We start from the raw sequence: 19,443 nt of genomic DNA on the forward strand, positions 1-19,443 counted from the left end.
CATAATTACAGAAAAAAATATTTTTTTCTGCTCACTGTCAAGAGACATTTGGAAATGTTTCAAATCATTCTCAAATTTAAGAAATGATAAAGCGTTCAAGATAACAGACAAATGACACAAATCCTTTGATAAAGCAAAAATTGATAAATTCTCGATTGTCCATTTGAGTGAATATGACATTGAACATCAACACATGGAGATGCAGGCCAATGTGACCTTGACAATTGTTATTGTTTGTACAAACTACGTACACACACACCAGGGGGTTGTGTGGTGTAGAGCGGGGGCGTGGTGTGTGTATATATAATATAATATATAATAGATATATAACATTATTTATTTCTTGAAGGACAAATATCTGCCACAACATTTGAAGATATAGAGTATTTCTTGAAGGACAAATATCTGCCACAACATTTGAAGATATAAAGTATTTCTTGAAGGACAAATATCTGCCACAACATTTGAAGATATAAATTATTTCTTGAAGGACAAATATCTGCCACAACATTTGAAGATATAGAGTATTTCTTGAAGGACAAATATCTGCCACAACATTTGAAGATAAAAATTATTTCTTGAAGGACAAATATCTGCCACAACATTTGAAGATATAGAGTATTTCTTGAAGGACAAATATCTGCCACAACATTTGAAGATATAAATTATTTCTTGAGGACAAATATCTGCCACAACATTTGAAGATATAAAGTATTTCTTGAAGGACAAATATCTGCCACAACATTTGAAGATATAAATTATTTCTTGAAGGACAAATATCTGCCCCAACATTTGAAGATATAAAGTATTTCCTCGTGAAATTAAAACTCAATACAAATATGAGATTGTACCTTTAATTTGAATGACAATGGTCCTTTATTAGATTTCTTGATTTACATTTAAGACATCTGCATGCATTTCAACAAGCGAGTATGTGCAGCGACCATTGTGAATACATGTGCCCTGTCCGCCATGAGGCGTGATTTGCACAGTGCATCATGCAGCAACCATTGTGAATACATGTGCCCTGTCCGCCATGAGGCATGACTTGCACAGTGCATCATGCAGCCACGATTGTGAATACATGTGCCCTGTCCGCCATGAGGTGTGACTTGCACAGTGCATCATGCAGCCACCATTGTGAATACATGTGCCCTGTCCGCCATGAGGCGTGACTTGCACAGTGCATCATGCAGCCACCATTGTGAATACATGTGCCCTGTCCACCATGAGGCGTGATTTGCACAGTGCATCATGCAGCAACCATTGTGAATACATGTGCCCTGTCTGCCATGAGGCGTGATTTGCACAGTGCATCATGCAGCCACCATTGTGAATACATGTGCCCTGTCCACCATGAGGCGTGATTTGCACAGTGCATCATGCAGCCACCATTGTGAATACATGTGCCCTGTCCGCCATGAGGCGTGATTTGCACAGTGCATCATGCAGCAACCATTGTGAATACATGTGCCCTGTCCACCATGAGGCGTGATTTCCACAGTGCATCATGCAGCCACCATGGTGAATACATGTGCCCTGTCTGCTATGAGGCATGACTTACACAGTGCATCATGCAGCCACCATTGTGAATACATGTGCCCTGTCCGCCATAAGGCGTGATTTGCACAGTGCATCATGCAGCCACCATTGTGAATACATGTGCCCTGTCCGCCATGAGGCGTGATTTGCACAGTGCATCATGCAGCCACCATTGTGAGTACATGTGCCCTGTCCGCCATGAGGCGTGATTTGCACAGTGCATCATGCAGCCACCAATGTGAGTACATGTGCCCTGTCCACCATGAGGCGTGATTTGCACAGTGCATCATGCAGCAACCATTGTGAATACATGTGCCCTGTCCGCCATGAGGCGTGATTTGCACAGTGCATCATGCAGCAACCATTGTGAATATATGTGCCCTGTCCGCCATGAGGCGTGACTTACACAGTGCATCATGATTCATACTGTCGTGATGACTATCACCTCCAACCAGTGTCTTGAAAAACGGGCTACGCAAAGAACAGAGGCAAAAAGTGCTAGTTATAATAATTTTGAAAATCAATTCTTAAACTGGTTAAAAATTACTTTTTCATTAAAATATTTAAGAGACATGTATTCAGGTAATTTTCATGATACATGAGTTTTGTCAGAATGCATTAAAAAACCCTAAAACATGACAAAACCAAACTTTCCTTTCCCATGACTGGTAACGATCCTGTTGTAAAGGGTGGTGGGGTAGGCTAGTGGTTAAAGCATTCACTCGTCATGCCGAAGACCCGGGTTTGATTCCCCACATGGATACATTTCTGGTGTCCCCTGCTGTGATATTGCTGGCATATTGCTAAAAGCTGCGTAAAACCATACTCACTCACTCATGTTGTAAAAGAAAAGAAACTTTCATAGAGACTAACAAAGCAAAACTCTCCATTACCAAGACAGCAACTGTCATGTTGTACAGCAGTAATACTGACAGACTTTGATAAGTAATGATTGATCTAGGTTCCCTCCGTCACTCACAAACGCCATGGTTCTGTCTGTGACACGAAGGTATGCCATGCACAATAGAACTCACAACACTGCTAAGTGTTTATGATATGCGACATAATGTAACGGATATTCTCGAATAACGCCACAAAGGCTGATGCTGCCATCTCCAGATTGACTTGTATCACAGGACATGATGTAATTTCACACATTATGATCCCCGATTCCCACCGATAAAGGTACAACAAAGGAACTGTCTACCGTTTCCCACAGCAAGAGTGGACGATATTGATTCCTGCAAGTCTGAGAATGGCTGCGCCTGACAATACCATTTACATCGCTTGGCAAATGTCTACGTAACTTTATCACAAAGCTAGTTTAATAAATTCAATTTCAGGCACGGGCGATTTACCATTTGTGGAATTGTGCATTGCCATTCGGGCGATGGTGCTTTGCTCTGTCCATGATCAAAGATCTTTTCTGTGTCTAACCTTCTGTTCTATACATGACTAAGATTATCAAATACGACAGACATCTCGAACATACAAATCAAACATAATCACCCAAAAGGCATCTGGCAGATATTGGGGCCGATCTTTTTGATTAGGTTTTGCCATAGTTTTTATTGGATTCAGCAGGAAAGTGTTGCATTTAGCTTCAAGGACATACTGCTTGCAATTATGGTTATATCCGTAATAGTTTGACAATTTGTTCGAGGATGTCTTGGAACATATGCACTAAGATTCATACCCAAAAAATACTGAAACTTTTCTTTTTATGAAAAAATCTGTACCTTGTCAACTGTCAATCTCAAACTATAAGAAAACAACCAGTGATTGTCACATCGTGAGTTGACGTGGAAAAGCCAAAATCGAATAAAAGTTTTTTTAGATGAAAATAGTTATCCCTTTCACAATGTTCTTTGCCATGAGTTTCTTCACTGCTTATCATAACACAAGCTAACTATTTTTATAAACTTTTGTGAAAGACTATCCAGGAAGGAAAACGACACTGGCTGGTGGAAATCAGAAGGAAAGTGAATTATTGTCTTGCCTGTGAAGGAAAATCAATTCTAGACCAGAAATGTTCCTGACTTGGGAGAAAAAAATCAAAGAGAAAATTACACCCTGTCAGAAAGTTATGGAAAGAAACAATCAAATCTGTTTTGCCTTTAATCTTATTACATCCAATATAATATCATTTCCATGGCAACACTTGTTTGTTGAATAAGGTAACAGACATAGACAATGATTTAATGTTATCATTTCTGAAAATATTGTGAAGTTCAAACATCATGAACTTGGAAAAAAGACCGATATCCTTACTTAGGACAGCTGATATATATTACGTAGATGCGGACAGTTACATCTCGGGACACTTTGGTCTCATTACACAGTTGTCTCCCCTGTCTGCTTAGTTTACAGACAGATAATGACAACTAAGAATTGTGTTTATCTCAAGTCTGCAGCTATCTCGGGACACTTGGATGCACGGTTGCCCCGTGGTGTAACTTGAACAGTGTACAGAGTTGTCTCCCCTGTCTGCTTAGTTCACAGACAGATAATGACAACTAAGAATTGTGTTTATCTCAAGTTCGCAGCTATCTCGGGACACTTGGATGCACGGTTGCCCCGTGGTGTAACTTGAACAGTGTACAGAGTTGTCTCCCCTGTCTGCTTAGTTTACAGACAGATAATGACAACTAAGAATTGTGTTTATCTCAAGTCTGCAGCTATCTCGGGACACTTGGATGCACGGTTGCCCCGTGGTGTAACTTGAACAGTGTACAGAGTTGTCTCCCCTGTCTGCTTAGTTCACAGACAGATAATGACAACTAAGAATTGTGTTTATCTCAAGTTCGCAGCTATCTCGGGACACTTGGATGCACGGTTGCCCCGTGGTGTAACTTGAACAGTGTACAGAGTTGTCTCCCCTGTCTGCTTAGTTCACAGACAGATAATGACAACTAAGAATTGTGTTTATCTCAAGTTCGCAGCTATCTCGGGACACTTGGATGCACGGTTGCCCCGTGGTGTAACTTGAACAGTGTACAGAGTTGTCTCCCCTGTCTCCTTAGTTTACAGACAGATAATTACAATGAAGCAATGTGTTTATCTGAAGTCCGCAGCTATCTTGGGACACTTGGATGCATGATGGCCCAGTGGTGTAAGTTGAACACTGTGCAGAGTTGCTTGTTGGTGGTAGTGGTTTTGAATCCCAGATTTGGGTTTGTCAGCACCGTAGGTGTGACACTGGATTCACAAAGGTGACAAACATCTATGACCAGACCAATGCTTGTCTCCCAAATAATGTGAACATGTCCTGATAAAACTGAAACTGTTCTCTCAATCAAACTCAGTCACACAAGTTCTCTTCGGCATGTACAGTACCACATCGATTGAAATTGTAAAAGAGAAAACTTCTACCACTCTGCAGAAAGGTTGTAACCATCTATCCATCATAATCACTGGGGTCAAATCAGACCCAACTTCTAATCTCAGAACCAACGTCTGTCTTATAATTTTCTGCTTGTTCATTTTTTTGGGTAAAAACTTGGCTTCAAACTGATGTCCATTGATCTGACACCTGATCATGGCAATTGGATAAAATTGTGGTCATGTTCAACATGCCTGTGAAGTTAATTTAGCTCGCAGTCCATTACAGTATCGTTAACTGGACAAACTAAAAAGTGGAGTCAAAGGCAGTGAATGCCACCTCACGTTTGATTGGTTTCCAGGATATTTGTTCAGTGAGATTTGATTGGATGCTTACAATGTCATGACAAACGCAGCAGTCTTGCTGTCTACAAAACTAACGCTGCCTCAGGAAATATTTGCCTCGCAACAGATGCCATTTCTAAAGCAACACCGCTTTGCTTTTTTCGATCACTTGAAATAACAGAATCTACCAATTATAATCTGATCTGTCAAACATCAAGTCGTCCCAGCTTGTCAAGAAAAGAAAGAAATTCTAAAGATGTTTGCCAAAATTACAGCTTTTCCAAATCAAAAGGAAGATCACGGTTAAATTTTCAAATCTAAGCATGTAAAAAATATTGTTCAAAATTCAGTATTGGAAATCCTTGCCTGAAAGGTGAGATAGCTCTGTCCATTTGCAGGATATCTACTTAACTTGCCATCACCCACCATAGAATCAGGGAATCGCACGATAGAATTACACAATGTTTAGAAAAATACAGGGTAAAGTTTCCAACATATTCAGAGAGCCTTGACAACAGTTCCATCAGAGAGGATCAGAATGTATCCTGAAAACTTTGATCCTGATATGATGACTTCAGTAATTTCATTTCATAAATGGACCTCAGTTCACTGAGGGATCAGCCAATGATAATTGAGTAGCTTAGGTCGAGGGTCAAATGTCCAAAGCTTGTCCATGACCTATGACCTCATAACATGAGTTTCTGATTGGTTGACCCCCAGGCAAGTGACAGTTGACCACCTGCTTTTTCTCCAATGTTAATCTGGTTTTCAATAAATATTCATCCCGTATATGACTGCAGGATATGAATTCATGCATGAGCAAATCGTAGTCAATAATCTGTATGAACAAGTCCCTGATTAAACCTCACTGACTAACAATACCCTGATCAGTAGGAAAAGTGGGATCACTTCCCTCGGTCATTGTGTCCACTACATGGCATGGCTGACCATAAATGTCTTGAAGCCACGCTCAAAATCGGCCTAAATGCATTACACTTGATGGCTGATAGTACTGAAACAAGGGTCCTCTCCGCTGACAACGACTCAGCATCCAAACCAACCACTTAATTAAATCCCCGAAATAGGAAATTAATTCTGAAGTATCAACAATAAAAGAAATATTCTTCATGAAATTATTCCAATTAAAAGTCCCACTTCAAAGAGATATTTATCAAATACTACAAATGTTATATCAGATTGGAAGGGCTACAGTCCCCGTGCGGGCTTCAATGTACAGTTGGATCAATTATGGGAAAGAATATCTCATTTGCAGCAAAACTTCCCTTTAGCTTCAACCCAGTTTTTCAAGACTTTCAGCTGTCAGATTCTGATCTGGTTTGGGGTTTTGTTTGTTTTATAAAAGCAAATTAGGAGGGAGAATGGCTACTTTTCCGTTTCTTCTCAAAGCTCACCCAACATACACCATGTGATTTAAGATTTTCTTAGGCTTGCCTCCAATCAATGCATGGCCTCTGCACATAAACAATAACCTGTGAAATAATATACAAGTTAAAGGTGCAGATTACAGCCCTGATAGGTACGTGACATGTACGACTCCTGACGAGCATGTGCTGCTGAAAATCTTGTATATTATCATAACACTTTCAGCTTATTCCATCTGAGCCCCAGTGTGATGTGTGACTAGGTATGCCAAAAAGGTCTTGTATACTATCAAACAGCCAGTATCGTCTATAACACCTTAGCCCAAGTGTGATGTGTGACTAGGTATGCTATAAAGTCTTGTATATTATCAAACAGCCACTACCCCCTATAGCCCATGTGTGATGTGTGACTAGGTATGCTATAAAGTCTTGTATATTATCAAACAGCCACTACCCCCTACAGCCCAAGTGAGATGTGTGACTAGGTATGCTATAAAGTCTTGTATATTATCAAACAGCCACTACCCCCTATAGCCCATGTGTGATGGATATGCATATGTACACCGTAGGGTGATAACTACACGTATCTCACACCAAGCAATGCCATGTGATAGATTAACATTTAAGAAATGACATTGCCTGCTGTTTGGGCACATGGTAACCCCATGTTATCACATCATGTGTGCTGCATTTAGGGCAAGTCAGGGGGCCTACATTTGAGGGGGCGATATATGTCTGACATTTTCTCGGCATTTCTGCACATCTTCATCAAGTTAGATGCAGCCTTCAGTCAGGATCAGATAATTTGCTCCCTCTTGCACGAATCTGAGTCATGGAGGAACACAAACTTGAACCTTTTTGCGGGATGAAACTTTCACTAGTCTCAACAGACTTGTTTGAGTAGCAGTACGTAGAGGGCTGAGGAGGTGTGTAGATCATTGTTATCACAGTTGTTTAACGCCGCTATTCAGGTTTGATTTGGGGCTAAACTGTTCCCCAAACACTGACTCATCTGCTGGCAACTTAACACGAGCAAATTATTCTTCAAATCTGAGATAATTTCCTTATCGAAATTAAGAACTATTGCATGAAAAACCATTATGGCGGAGAGGAGCCTCCAGTGAATAGAAACTGACCAGAAGAGGTTCGGGTCGGCAAACACAGCACACAGGCTGGAGAATGATGGAGGAAGCCCGATCTGTGTGATTGGGTCGTCAAATTGGCCGCAACGTGAACAGACATTTAGCACAGATAAAACCTGTGGAAAATACGATCAACAGTTATTTTTTGAAAGTGGCGTGACTCAGTGTTTCTACTCGGCAGAAAGTTTGTGAATATTTCAAATGGCCAATAAGTTTTACTAGTCAGTGGAGATTTCCTGCTTCATAGCTTTTTGACTTTCCAACATCCCAACGTTTTCCCCAACTACTGCAAGAGCAAATTCAATTATCCTATTCAAAAGGCTGATTATGACCTCGACTCGCGGGACTTGGACCAAATTTGATGTAGAGGATGGCGAAAACTGCTATTCCGGGTCTCTGAGCGGCAATTGTGCCCATCTCGTTCTGTCTCAATACTTCCACTCGTGTACCTCGCAGGCCAATATCACAACCCTGTCTCGATGACTAAGGCAATCACTTCAATCCCTAATTTTCCAACCATTGCACGTAATCTTCATCAGCCAAATCAAGTCTTTGTAATTCTAAAAATTTTAATTTCTCTTACAATTCTGTGACCCTATTTCTTTAGCGCTCGATCCTGAAACTTTGCTAATTTCTGGCTGGAAAATGGGATTTTGGCAAAAAAACACTGTCTGACATTATTGCATTTCTGTAGGCCATTGAACACTTCCAAGAACGTATTACACAGTTTTTATATTTTCTCGTTTGTTTCTTGTCTTTAGGGAGTTTGGAAATGACGGTATACATATTGAAGTTGCGACTCTTGAGTGTTCAATCAAAAAACAACAACGGAACCACAATAATGGGGAAACTCACAACCTCCCCATTCACAGACTTCAAACTACTACATACTCTAAGTCTTAAATCAAACAACTTGCACATAATTTGATTCTATGGGTTTTTAGAGAATCACTTTGAGACCAAAGACAATTACTCCCAGCAGACAAACAGAGGTAAGTTAAACTCAGTCACAATATTATGACAACCAACCATTAAAAGTAATGATTTTATTTTCTTGGAGAGGAAAGTGAGTTAAAAATCTTTAAATAATGTTGAAGTAATATATCATGGCAGCCTGTAAATAATTAAATCTGGACAGATAAACCAGTGGTTGATATCATGAGCAACAATCCACTCTGTTGCGTGAAACAATCAGCCAGGTCACACATCGTAACCACCCGTTCCTCTGTTTTGACAGCTCTTACATAACTGACAGATAAACCAGTGGTTGATATCATGAGCAACAATCCACTCTGTTGCGTCAAACAATCAGCCAGGTCACACATCGAAACCACCCGTTCCTCTGTTTTGACAGCTCTTACATAACTGACAGATAAACCAGTGGTTGATATCATGAGCAACAATCCACTCTGTTGCGTCAAACAATCAGCCAGGTCACACATCAAAACCACCCGTTCCTCTGTTTTGACAGCTCTTACATAACTGACAGATAAACCAGTGGTTGATATCATGAGCAACAATCCACTCTGTTGCGTCAAACAATCAGCCAGGTCACACATCAAAACCACCCGTTCCTCTGTTTTGACAGCTCTCACATAACTGACAGATAAACCAGTGGTTGATATCATGAGCAACAATCCACTCTGTTGCGTCAAACAATCAGCCAGGTCACACATCGAAACCACCCGTTCCTCTGTTTTGACAGCTCTTACATAACTGACAGATAAACCAGTGGTTGATATCATGAGCAACAATCCACTCTGTTGCGTCAAACAATCAGCCAGGTCACACATTGAAACCACCCGTTCCTCTGTTTTGACAGCTCTTTCAACTAGTATGAGGCACTGGGGACTTTATGACCTAGAACCTGCATGCTTGCATTAATTTGGAAATTGGTTCCGTTTGAGGTAAACAAATTATACACCTTGCATGAGGATATAACAGTACCTTTAAATGCAAACACAAAATGGCAATCAGTAAATGGTGAATAATCCACTTGAGCAGCCAGACTGGAACCCAAGAGGGTTATACCAGTTCATATCACATGGCAGAAGAATTTATGGCCAAGGAAAAGATCTACAACAGCGGTGCCATGAAAGACAATTACCAATTGTTGCGTGTTATATCCCCCATATACGGCACAATACATAGATGGCGCTGTGTCCCTTATGGGCCAGAGATGTGATACATACACCTTAATTCACTTTCTGCTTCTCCACTCTTCTCTGTCTAAGTTTAAACAGGCCAGCTCTTCTCCCTTGGGAGAGTCTCTGTACGTAGCATGTAGGTTCAAGTCTCAGATGAAACTGTCGAGAGATGTGCCATCAAATTCATAACCCAATTGGCGTCGCTCCTCAGTGTCATAAAACCATTATTTACAGTGACCGTTTTCCGATATATCGTGCTACTGTTAGCAGGGAAGTCAAACCTCCCGACTCTTGTGCAAACAATCTCAGAAGATGCTGTAGTGGGCAATGGGCTATCTCGGACTATGTATTGATCAGATCACATAGATGGCCAACATCTCGCTGAACATCTCTAAGATCATGCTACCTCTTCATCATTTGCACAGCCTGCGTTGTATTCTGCTACATTAACCTTTACAGAGCTAAAATAAATTACAAAGCTGTCACTTCCAATACAGGATTCAAATGTTTTTCCATCGCTGTCAAATTTATTTTTGATATTTTCACTTTTCTTGAACTATCGCAATTCTTATAATTTAATTTGTAAAATGGCTATCACCAATTCATCCCCATCATCAATTCCAAAAGAATTTGTGAATTTTGAGACATATATATTTGAGATGGAACTTGATGAAATGCAGAACACTCTAGTCTCTACACTTTCGTTTATCTTCAAATCATGTAAATAATAGCAACAAGTCTATCCTCAAAATGACATCATATAATATTGATCTGCGATCAATAAGTTGCACAACACATGTCACACTCAAGGAACATGTAAGATATGTACTATTATCCTGACTACAAGCATATACAGAATCTATTCCTACAGCAGTACATGTGTGAAATTAAACAGCATGCAGTATCAGCCATTTCTTGCAGCGTAACCTAAGAAAGTGAGAATGGCTTTATACTTGTTTCTCCAATTTTCTGAACAGTAATCGCTAACATCTTTCCTAACAACTATTTATAAGCAGTCATGTCAAGATGACATTGTAAGTTATTTAACAACATGTTTAATTTGTGAGTGGATGGTTAAAACAAAATTGATTACATGACAATTTTCAAAATCCAATTTTGAAGAAAAATGAGGAAAGGATTATTCAAAAACTCATTACAGTAATTATTCGAATTGATTACAAAACAAGGGATTTTGGCAGGCTGAGAACCTTCAAATCATCAAGTGTCTTACAATTTGAGAACAATTTTAATTTCCAAACAAAGTCTGTGGGAACAAGCGTTGTTCGTGTAATTATTATGCAATCTTTCAATAATTGTTAATCACTTGTCAAGTGGTATAACTGTTTAATCACAGAAATTGACAACATCCTTGAAGAAAAGGAGTCCCCTGACAACAGTCATAATTATTACAATTGAATCATATTTTTAAAAAAATGGACAAAACTTGTGATCCTGAGCTGAATTAAAACAAAGAATCACCACGATGAGAACAAATCACACTTGGAGGTTTTTCTGGAACTACCTTTTACCACATTCATAAATCAACATCTTGTTTCAATTGCTTCATAATTTGATCATCTGATATTCCAATGTCCGACTCATGTCAGTATCATCAACCCTTCTGTTTTGTTAGTGTAACCACTCACGAGTATGCAGAATCTCTGACAAATTGTTTTGTGTAGGGTAGGTTGTTCTCCAATGTGAAAAAAACCATATATGAGAAGTTTTATCATATTGGCTAACCCAACAGACAATCCCTAAACCTGACCTCCCTACGGAAGAGGTGAAAGAGACATCAAGTCCCATCTCAATTACCTCCCCTGATACCTGAGTAATAGCAGTTAAAGTAGCAGCCGTAACCTTCCCGCCCTTTTTTGATCAGCAGAATGTTTGTGGGGACTTCCCCTTCATGATTCAGGAATGGAGAGCCCTTCAATCTACTAGGATCCATCCAGGGGAGCCGAATCTGTCTGCCAAGTCAATTGCTGTTGAGATATGCATATTTCTCATTTGTTATGACAAGCAGGGTGTCTGACTCAGCCAAATGTTGCACACTATCTCATCCTCCAATGCTGAAGAGTAAACTCTTCTGTCTGATTGATGTTTTTTGTATCATCTGACTTGTCCTGACCCCACATCCAACACAATCACCTTCAATTAACAGAACCAGGAAAACATGCTTCCTCTGCCGACACTTGTTGGGCTTTCATGCAACATGCAAATGACAGACTCTCCTGCACTTTCAAAATGTCATATCTTCCAATTCCGGCCATCAATGCCCTATGCAAATGAGGTGCGGGTCTGCATACATTGAATGCCATATCTCTTGATGCAAACTGTGACTTCCCAAGATATTATCTCAGTGTAGGTTTACATTTAATAATCAGCTTCGGCACTTGCTGCGGCAGAAAGTGACTAATCTGTTTTCTTTCAAACAAATTTACATTTTCAGACGCACAAACTCATGAGCGTGCTCAATCCCCTGAGATGAGGAAATCAGATAAATGTGTTATCTGATACAGAAGAAGCTAAGAAAATTCACAAACTTCGTCACTTCTTACATCCCAAGTCTCGTAAACCAACAAAGTGGGTGTGATTTAACTGCATGTAAAGCTGGCCTCTATCTATGAAAATGTCACAATCAATAAGCAGGCTTTGTTTTCTGTGTACTTTTTTTTTATCAGAGCAGATCATTTCCTGAACGAAAGGAATCCGTAGTTTGACCTCAATCGAGGATGATGTGAATACTGTTGAGGATGCCATACATGTCCCCAAACCCTGGCACATCACCAGTCTAACAGGCTGCTTTTTGGAAGTATTGCAACACATCACATGTAAAATGTCCAACATACGAGCTGTTTAATATTTTTCAAGGGTTCTCAGCTATGATGAATGACACTATTAGATTAATGCAAACTCGGGCAGCCATCTTGAATTGTGTATTCAAGCAAGCTATCGATTGCCCGCTGCAGGATACGCAAGGGTAATATTTTGCTAAATTTAAAACAAAAATGAAAAAAAAACCTTAACCCATAATTAAAATTTTGTCCGTAACTGATTTTGATCTTTCACAAGAAGTGACTAAGCATCGTAAGATTTGATCAACGAGATGATGTCCGCAAGTGGTTGACAGCTGACCAACAAGTTACTCACAGTTAATTTAATGCTTCCCTGATTACATTTTTTGGCTCGTTTTTTAGCAGCCTAATGACCACTGTAATCCTTAATAAAGACATTTGGCCAGTGCCATCGTTACTCTGGGGTCTGATTGGCTAGTCATGTGGATAGTACCGTTATTCCATTGTAGCTGGCCGCAGTAATGGGGTACAGTTACGATGACAATTAATCAATGCCATTTCTTGGATGGATTCTAATCTTGTCTGAATTTGATCTCACAGTGTCCATGAGTAGCTGTCTGAATGGTTCAGTCCAGTACCTTGAAATAATGGAGGAGACGGTGGCACTGGTGTCTGTCACACTTGCATGAGCTTGTTTCAAATATGCAAAATCAATCTTTCCCAGAAATTTTCAAATTCTTTGGCTTCATTTTATTGTTTGAAGCTGATTTTCTGAATTTCAAACAGTTTCTCTGCCTTTACTCTCATTTTCAGAATTTCATCTCTGTGCATGTATTCAATGATTTTTCAATTTCAATCTCGTATGTCATTATCATAATGACAGTATTTGTGTAAGTTGCAAACTTTTTATACTTTCTGAAACTTTGTGTTATCTGCGCCAGGTGTATATGGTAGAGTATATGCTAGACTTACGAGTTGTGAAGGCTGCAGTCAAAGAATGTGAAGTCCGTTGACACAAAGTCCTGTTGGTTCATTCTCACAGACAGCCGCATCACAATGTGATCTGGAATGAAAGAAGTATTACATCAATAATATTATAAACCTGCTGCTGTCCGTCAATATGGCAGACTACATATGGCATAATTATCTTTCTTGTCCAAGTTGTCATAATGGCAGCCCTCCAGTCGAGGGGAAAATGACATGTTGTTCAAGTAATGTAATTTTAACAAGTTAATCAGATAAAACAACAGAAATTTCACTTTTGGTGACACTAAATCAAGCTGCAAGTCTTGTTGCGCATTTTGACCAGTTGTTAAAACGAAAAAGCCGAAATTAGGGTCGACATTGCGAGGAGATAACAGACAAAGTTTTTCTACATGACTGAGGCATTATGGGAGGGTGGCAGTTCGTTGTCAATTACGACAAGATTTATTACTCTCGCTTCAATTGCGCCGATAAATATTTCATTTTTGCAGACATCAAAACGAAGGCAACATGGAGTGGGTTGATTTGGTGGTTTATAGGGATTTTTATAACTCTCTGATGGAGGTCGCCATTGTTAAAAATTCATGTGATAAACATGGCTGCTGTCATGTGACTGGCAGATTAATAGGGAGCATGGGGAAAGGGTCCGATGGAATGTCAAATTCCAAACCCTGATCAGAGTCCGCGGCTGCTGGTTGGATGTTTGATGGTATTTAGTTTTCAACAGGAGAGGACAGGACAATACGCTGCCCAACAAGTGATGAGAGAATATTAGAGTGTCACGTTATGCTACCGCATCCCACAATCGTATCAGCTTAGAAAGGCTGTCCCACAGGCCAGTCAGAATAAACCCGTGATTGACCGCCCAGTGTACACATGTTCTTTTAGGGGCCATAAATGTCAATAACACAAATGGAAATTGGGAAAAGATCGCTTTTCCAGCAATTCTCACGTTTCTACAAACGTTCCTGTCCAAAGTCACATGACTCATGTCATTTCCTTCAAATCATCAGCAAAGGAATTTACATTTATTTGAAGAAAGGCGCTTCTATCAGGAGGGCCAGGTTGAGTGACGATCAGTTCGCAGACAGGGGGAAGGAACAAATTAAACTTGTTCTATTTTACGATCAGCCGTGTCATTCCTACTTTTAGCTCATCTATTCAATCTCAGGCTATGCATCCAGCAGGGTGCAAGATGGCAACATTGTTGCCATTCACGACAAGGGATTTTTCTGCTGCCAACAAATCTGACGGCCAAATCATCCGAGTCTCCGCCAGCAACCTGTTCAAACCAGGAACAAAGGAAGTCCAGCAGTTGGATTAAGCAACTGGTCTGCAGAGACCATGACCAGCAGACGGCAACGTTTTAAAGACAGACGCCAATATCGAACACAAGCAGTCGTGAACATTTGCAAGTAGGAAATGTGCTGTTATTAGACAAGAGAGGGGCAGCCATTGTCGTTTGTCTGGTTTTATGCCCAGTCTCTTGGGAATAAGCCCGAATTGATGACCTGCTCTGCACAATGGCACATGCAAAGTCATTTTCATTCAAGTTTTGTTCAATGTGATCAGTAACAAGTGTATATTGGATTGAAGCACTCATTCATACCAATTTTGTAACAAAATATTCACAATATTCTGCTTAAAATGAATGGAAAGAATTTGATCCAATATTTGATATAAAAAAGTGAATTTTAAGACAAATGTAAAACAATTAGTTGTAATGAAAGAAATGAAGACACTGATGCTTCAAGCTGCTTCCATGGAACTCCTCCAGTGACAGAAGTTCCGTGGTTTAGGAACGTGGAGCTGATCGGCAGATGATGAGGAGTGTCCAGAGAGCTTGATGGCGTTGAGTGACAGGAGACTGATGGATGGCAAATTGAGCAAGTGTCCGGCTAAGATGTTTGATGGGCCATCGCCGTATGTCCAAATTGACCAGTGATCTTCCTGGACACTAACTTGCACCATGGGTAATGTTGCGTATGATTCAGGATGGCTAAATGTCCTCCCAGTTTGGGTGGTAATTGTTAAATAGCCGAGTCATGAGTGGGATTTCAATTTGACAGTTGAAAATACCCAAACCCTCATTTACATATTGGCTGATTACAAAAATGATATGCCAAACTTCTGCATCCAAATTAGCATTTAAAATTCTTTAATGAATGAATATTCCATTAAAATTTCAAAGACATTTTTGCTAATTAGTTTTTGCCAGTATTATGCTCCTCCCTAACGGAGATGCATGGCAAAGGTTCCGACTGAGTTATAGGAACTAAACATGGAGGCAGCCATCTTCATAGGCTTGGTGATGAATGAATAATTATTTTTGTGATTAAAAAGAGAACTTGAAAATTCTCAAGAGATTCTCCATTTTGTAAAGATTTTATCCATCTTTTGTCAGTTCTTATCCTTGGATTTCTTTAAACCACTTATTTGAAAAGATTCAGACATCATCCATTTACAAAAATCTGCATGTGCAAAGATGCTAGATTCAACGTCATTAGTTTCTTTATAAACTGAAATTAGATTTAGGGTAAAGTCCGACCTGTGAGTTGGCAGTCAGGAGGGTGGGATCAATTCTTCTGAAAAACTTTGGAAAACATTAAAATAATAAAAAAGTAGAAAAACGATGACTGAGTCATGTGCATGTGCTATTAATGCCTGGAGAAGTTAATCATTTGGAAAAGATATGTGTCAGAAAGAGCATGATCGTCACTTTTCAAACACGAACATAACGACCCGATTCGCCAGAACTAAAAGTGGTCAGACGCATTTGCCAATAAGGCAATTACTGCAGATTCATTTAGAGACCGAGTTCTATATTGACAGGAATCGAGGATCTGTGGTCATAAAACAGTAGACTCTAAGAGAACATCACAGGATCATCAACGAACGCGGCAAGAAATAACGAGACCATCTCTGTCTATGGTACGACAAAATCCTAATATAGATGTAATGTGTTTGCCTAAGCCAATAGATAGCTCAATTATCGCCCTCGGCACGGAAATGAGGGGGGTTATGGGAGAGGACAAGCGATTACACTAAATATCTACTTGGCCAGACAACAAATTGCAATATGAAGCGCACCATAAGCTTGCCCATGTCGCACGTCAATAGCCCATATTGATTCCAACGACGGTTACTTTAAGCTGGAGTCGGTCTTTGTAATACCCGACGTCGTCGTAGAGCAGACTGATGCAGGTATTGACATCTAGCGGATGTCGAATCGAAGTGATTACTGTTGCAAATTGGCATTAATCAGTAGGAGTGTGATATCGACACGCATACCTGTTCACAAACACATGTATGTTTGTTTGCAATAAACATACCCCACTGAAACACAGGCACAATAACGATCCATAATTTGCATTACTATCGCGGAATATCTCCATAATTCCCTCCCCTGCAGTGTCTATTATTTAAACAGAAATGCATTTCCTTATCCTAAGTCACACGTGTTTATGTAGAAATAACAGCGTCGGCGAAAGCAGCGCGATCAATTGCTGACGATAATGTATTGTGTAATAATTACCCATAGTGCCACGTTATGGGTGTGAAGTGGTCTGATAGCAGCATTCACTGTAGCTTCCAACCAGTGTGTATATCAGGCCTCATTATCACATTAGGAGCTGTGCATAGTGTACTGCACCATGCATCATGGTGTAGGAAACTCAGCTGGTATAGTCGGGAGAATGCTGTGGCATAGCCAGGTCCACTGTATGCCAAGCTGATCAAAAAGGAGGATTGGATAAACAACATGGCTGACAGGTCATGCCGGAGCTGCACTTGTGTGAGGAAAGGGTAAATGCATGTTGTTTTATGCAACAGTCAGCATAGTTTTGGTTTGGTTTGTTTGTTTGCCGCTCTCAGCAATATTCCAGCTATACGGTGTTGGTCTGTAAAAAATCGAGTCTGGACCAGACAATCCAGTGACTGACATAATGAGCATTGATCCATGCAATTGGGATACGATGACATGCATCAACCAAGTCAGCGAGCCTGACCACTCGATCCCGATCCCGTTAGTCGCTTCTTAGGACAAGCATAGTCGCCTTTTACAGAAAGCTTTTCAGTTGGGTTGGATTTTACCCATGAAGGGTTTGTGCCATCAATGGAGTCCCCCTGCTGCTGTAATATAGCTCTACACAGCTTACTCTGAATGAATGTAGGCTTTTAAGAAAAACGTGTACATTTTTTATAATGATTACTGTGTTTTCACTGAACCAAACACGTCATAAACCTTAGCACAAAGTGGAATGCATCAAAAGAAGATTTATTAGACTATCAGCCCCCAACCCTCGGGCAGTACTTCTGCCCTATCTCCAAGTCTGCCATCTTGGTTCTATCTGCCCCCAACCCTCGGGCAGTACTTCTGCCCCATCTCCAAGGCTGCCATCTTGGTTCTATCTGCCCCTAACCCTCGAGCAGTACTTCTGCCCCATCTCCAAGGCTGTCATCTTGGTTCTATCTGCCCCCAACCCTTTGGGCAGTACCTCTGCCCATCTTCAAGGCTGTCATCTTGGTTCTATCTGCCCCCAACCCTCAGGCAGTACTTCTGCCCCATCTCCAAGGCTGTCATCTTGGTTCTATCTGCCCCCAACCCTCAGGCAGTACTTCTGCCCATCTTCAAGGCTGTCATCTTGGCTCTATCTGCCCCCAACCCTCGGGCAGTACTTCTGCCCATCTCCAAGACTGCCATCTTGGCTCTATCTGCCCCCAACCCTCGGGCAGTACTTCTGCCCTATCTCCAAGACTGCCAACACCATTGGTGGCTGAAGTTACAGGAACCTGATGACCTGTCTATATTCTCCACAAGAAGATGATGTTGCAGAGGACAATGACTGCTGATACTGCAGTGCTTAAGACCATTTGTAGGATGGATCTTTCAGGAAGGTTATTGTTTGTCCCACAGTAATTGTCAGCAATTTTGTACACATCTACATTCCAAGCCTCTGTGATTCTCAGACAGTTACCGAGATATAAAGATGTATATGATGAAAGTATGTAAGAAAATTAGGGGTCATCATCACCAATTTCATCCTTACAGTACTTTGACATATCAGAATCCATATTCATGCAGGTTGCCCAGACAACCGAGAGACTGCAGCCTATCATTTTAAGCAGCCCAAATATGTAGCTGCCAGTCCATATCACCAGTCTCAGTCTCGAGCTTGTCCAAACAGTCAGGAGTCTACCCCTCAATCTGATCCTACGGGATGTTTCACCTCTTAGAATGACAGGCCAAGCTCTGTGGCTTTTACTGTATTTCTGTCACGTGTCAGGTTATACAATATGTATAAGCACTGTGTGCTTTTCCATCTGTTCACTACAACGCCACGATGGAACTGATGCACGATTGTCTGACTCGCTACATAACACTTTCACAGGACCATCGGATCACCTGATGTATAATCAAGACCATGGTATTGATTATTTGTCCAAGATGGCCATTGCATTGTGATGTTTATATCATCTTTCTCATGTTCGACATCCAAATAGATCACCCAGGTTCCATGCTGACTCTGGTGAAGCACAGGAGCCTGGTTTAGAGAGCAGTAAATGTGTTTAGTCTGTATAGCCTAGTAAATCTATACATCACTGATGAGGCCAACAGGGTATTGGCATACCTAATCTGATCACGAAGGCAGCATGCGTTTAGCCCAAAAGCAGACACAATTTATCATTTCAAAAACCCTATTCAATACTTGTCTACATCATTACCTTAGAAATCACAGTCTTTGCATTCCTTTGTGATAAGACGAAAACACATAACTGAACC

The 19,443-nt window shown here is 40.5% G+C and overlaps 1 protein-coding gene across 8 annotated transcripts in view; it reads right to left on the reverse strand.

Annotated features, from left to right (window-relative positions):
• Nucleotides 1-19,443, reverse strand: part of LOC124119250 (plexin-A2-like) — a 233,609-nt gene that overhangs the window by 56,819 nt on the left and 157,347 nt on the right. For all 8 annotated transcript variants that reach the window (XM_048396991.1, XM_048396990.1, XM_048396985.1 and 5 more), the window contains one exon: nucleotides 13,650-13,740. In XM_048396991.1, the coding sequence (XP_048252948.1) occupies nucleotides 13,650-13,740 (91 nt within the window). The remainder of the gene's footprint in view (nucleotides 1-13,649; nucleotides 13,741-19,443) is intronic.

The sequence above is a fragment of the Haliotis rufescens genome, unplaced genomic scaffold (genome assembly GCF_023055435.1).
Source record: "Haliotis rufescens isolate VD_foot unplaced genomic scaffold, xgHalRufe1.0.p SCAF_16, whole genome shotgun sequence".
Classification (NCBI taxonomy): domain Eukaryota; kingdom Metazoa; phylum Mollusca; class Gastropoda; order Lepetellida; family Haliotidae; genus Haliotis; species Haliotis rufescens.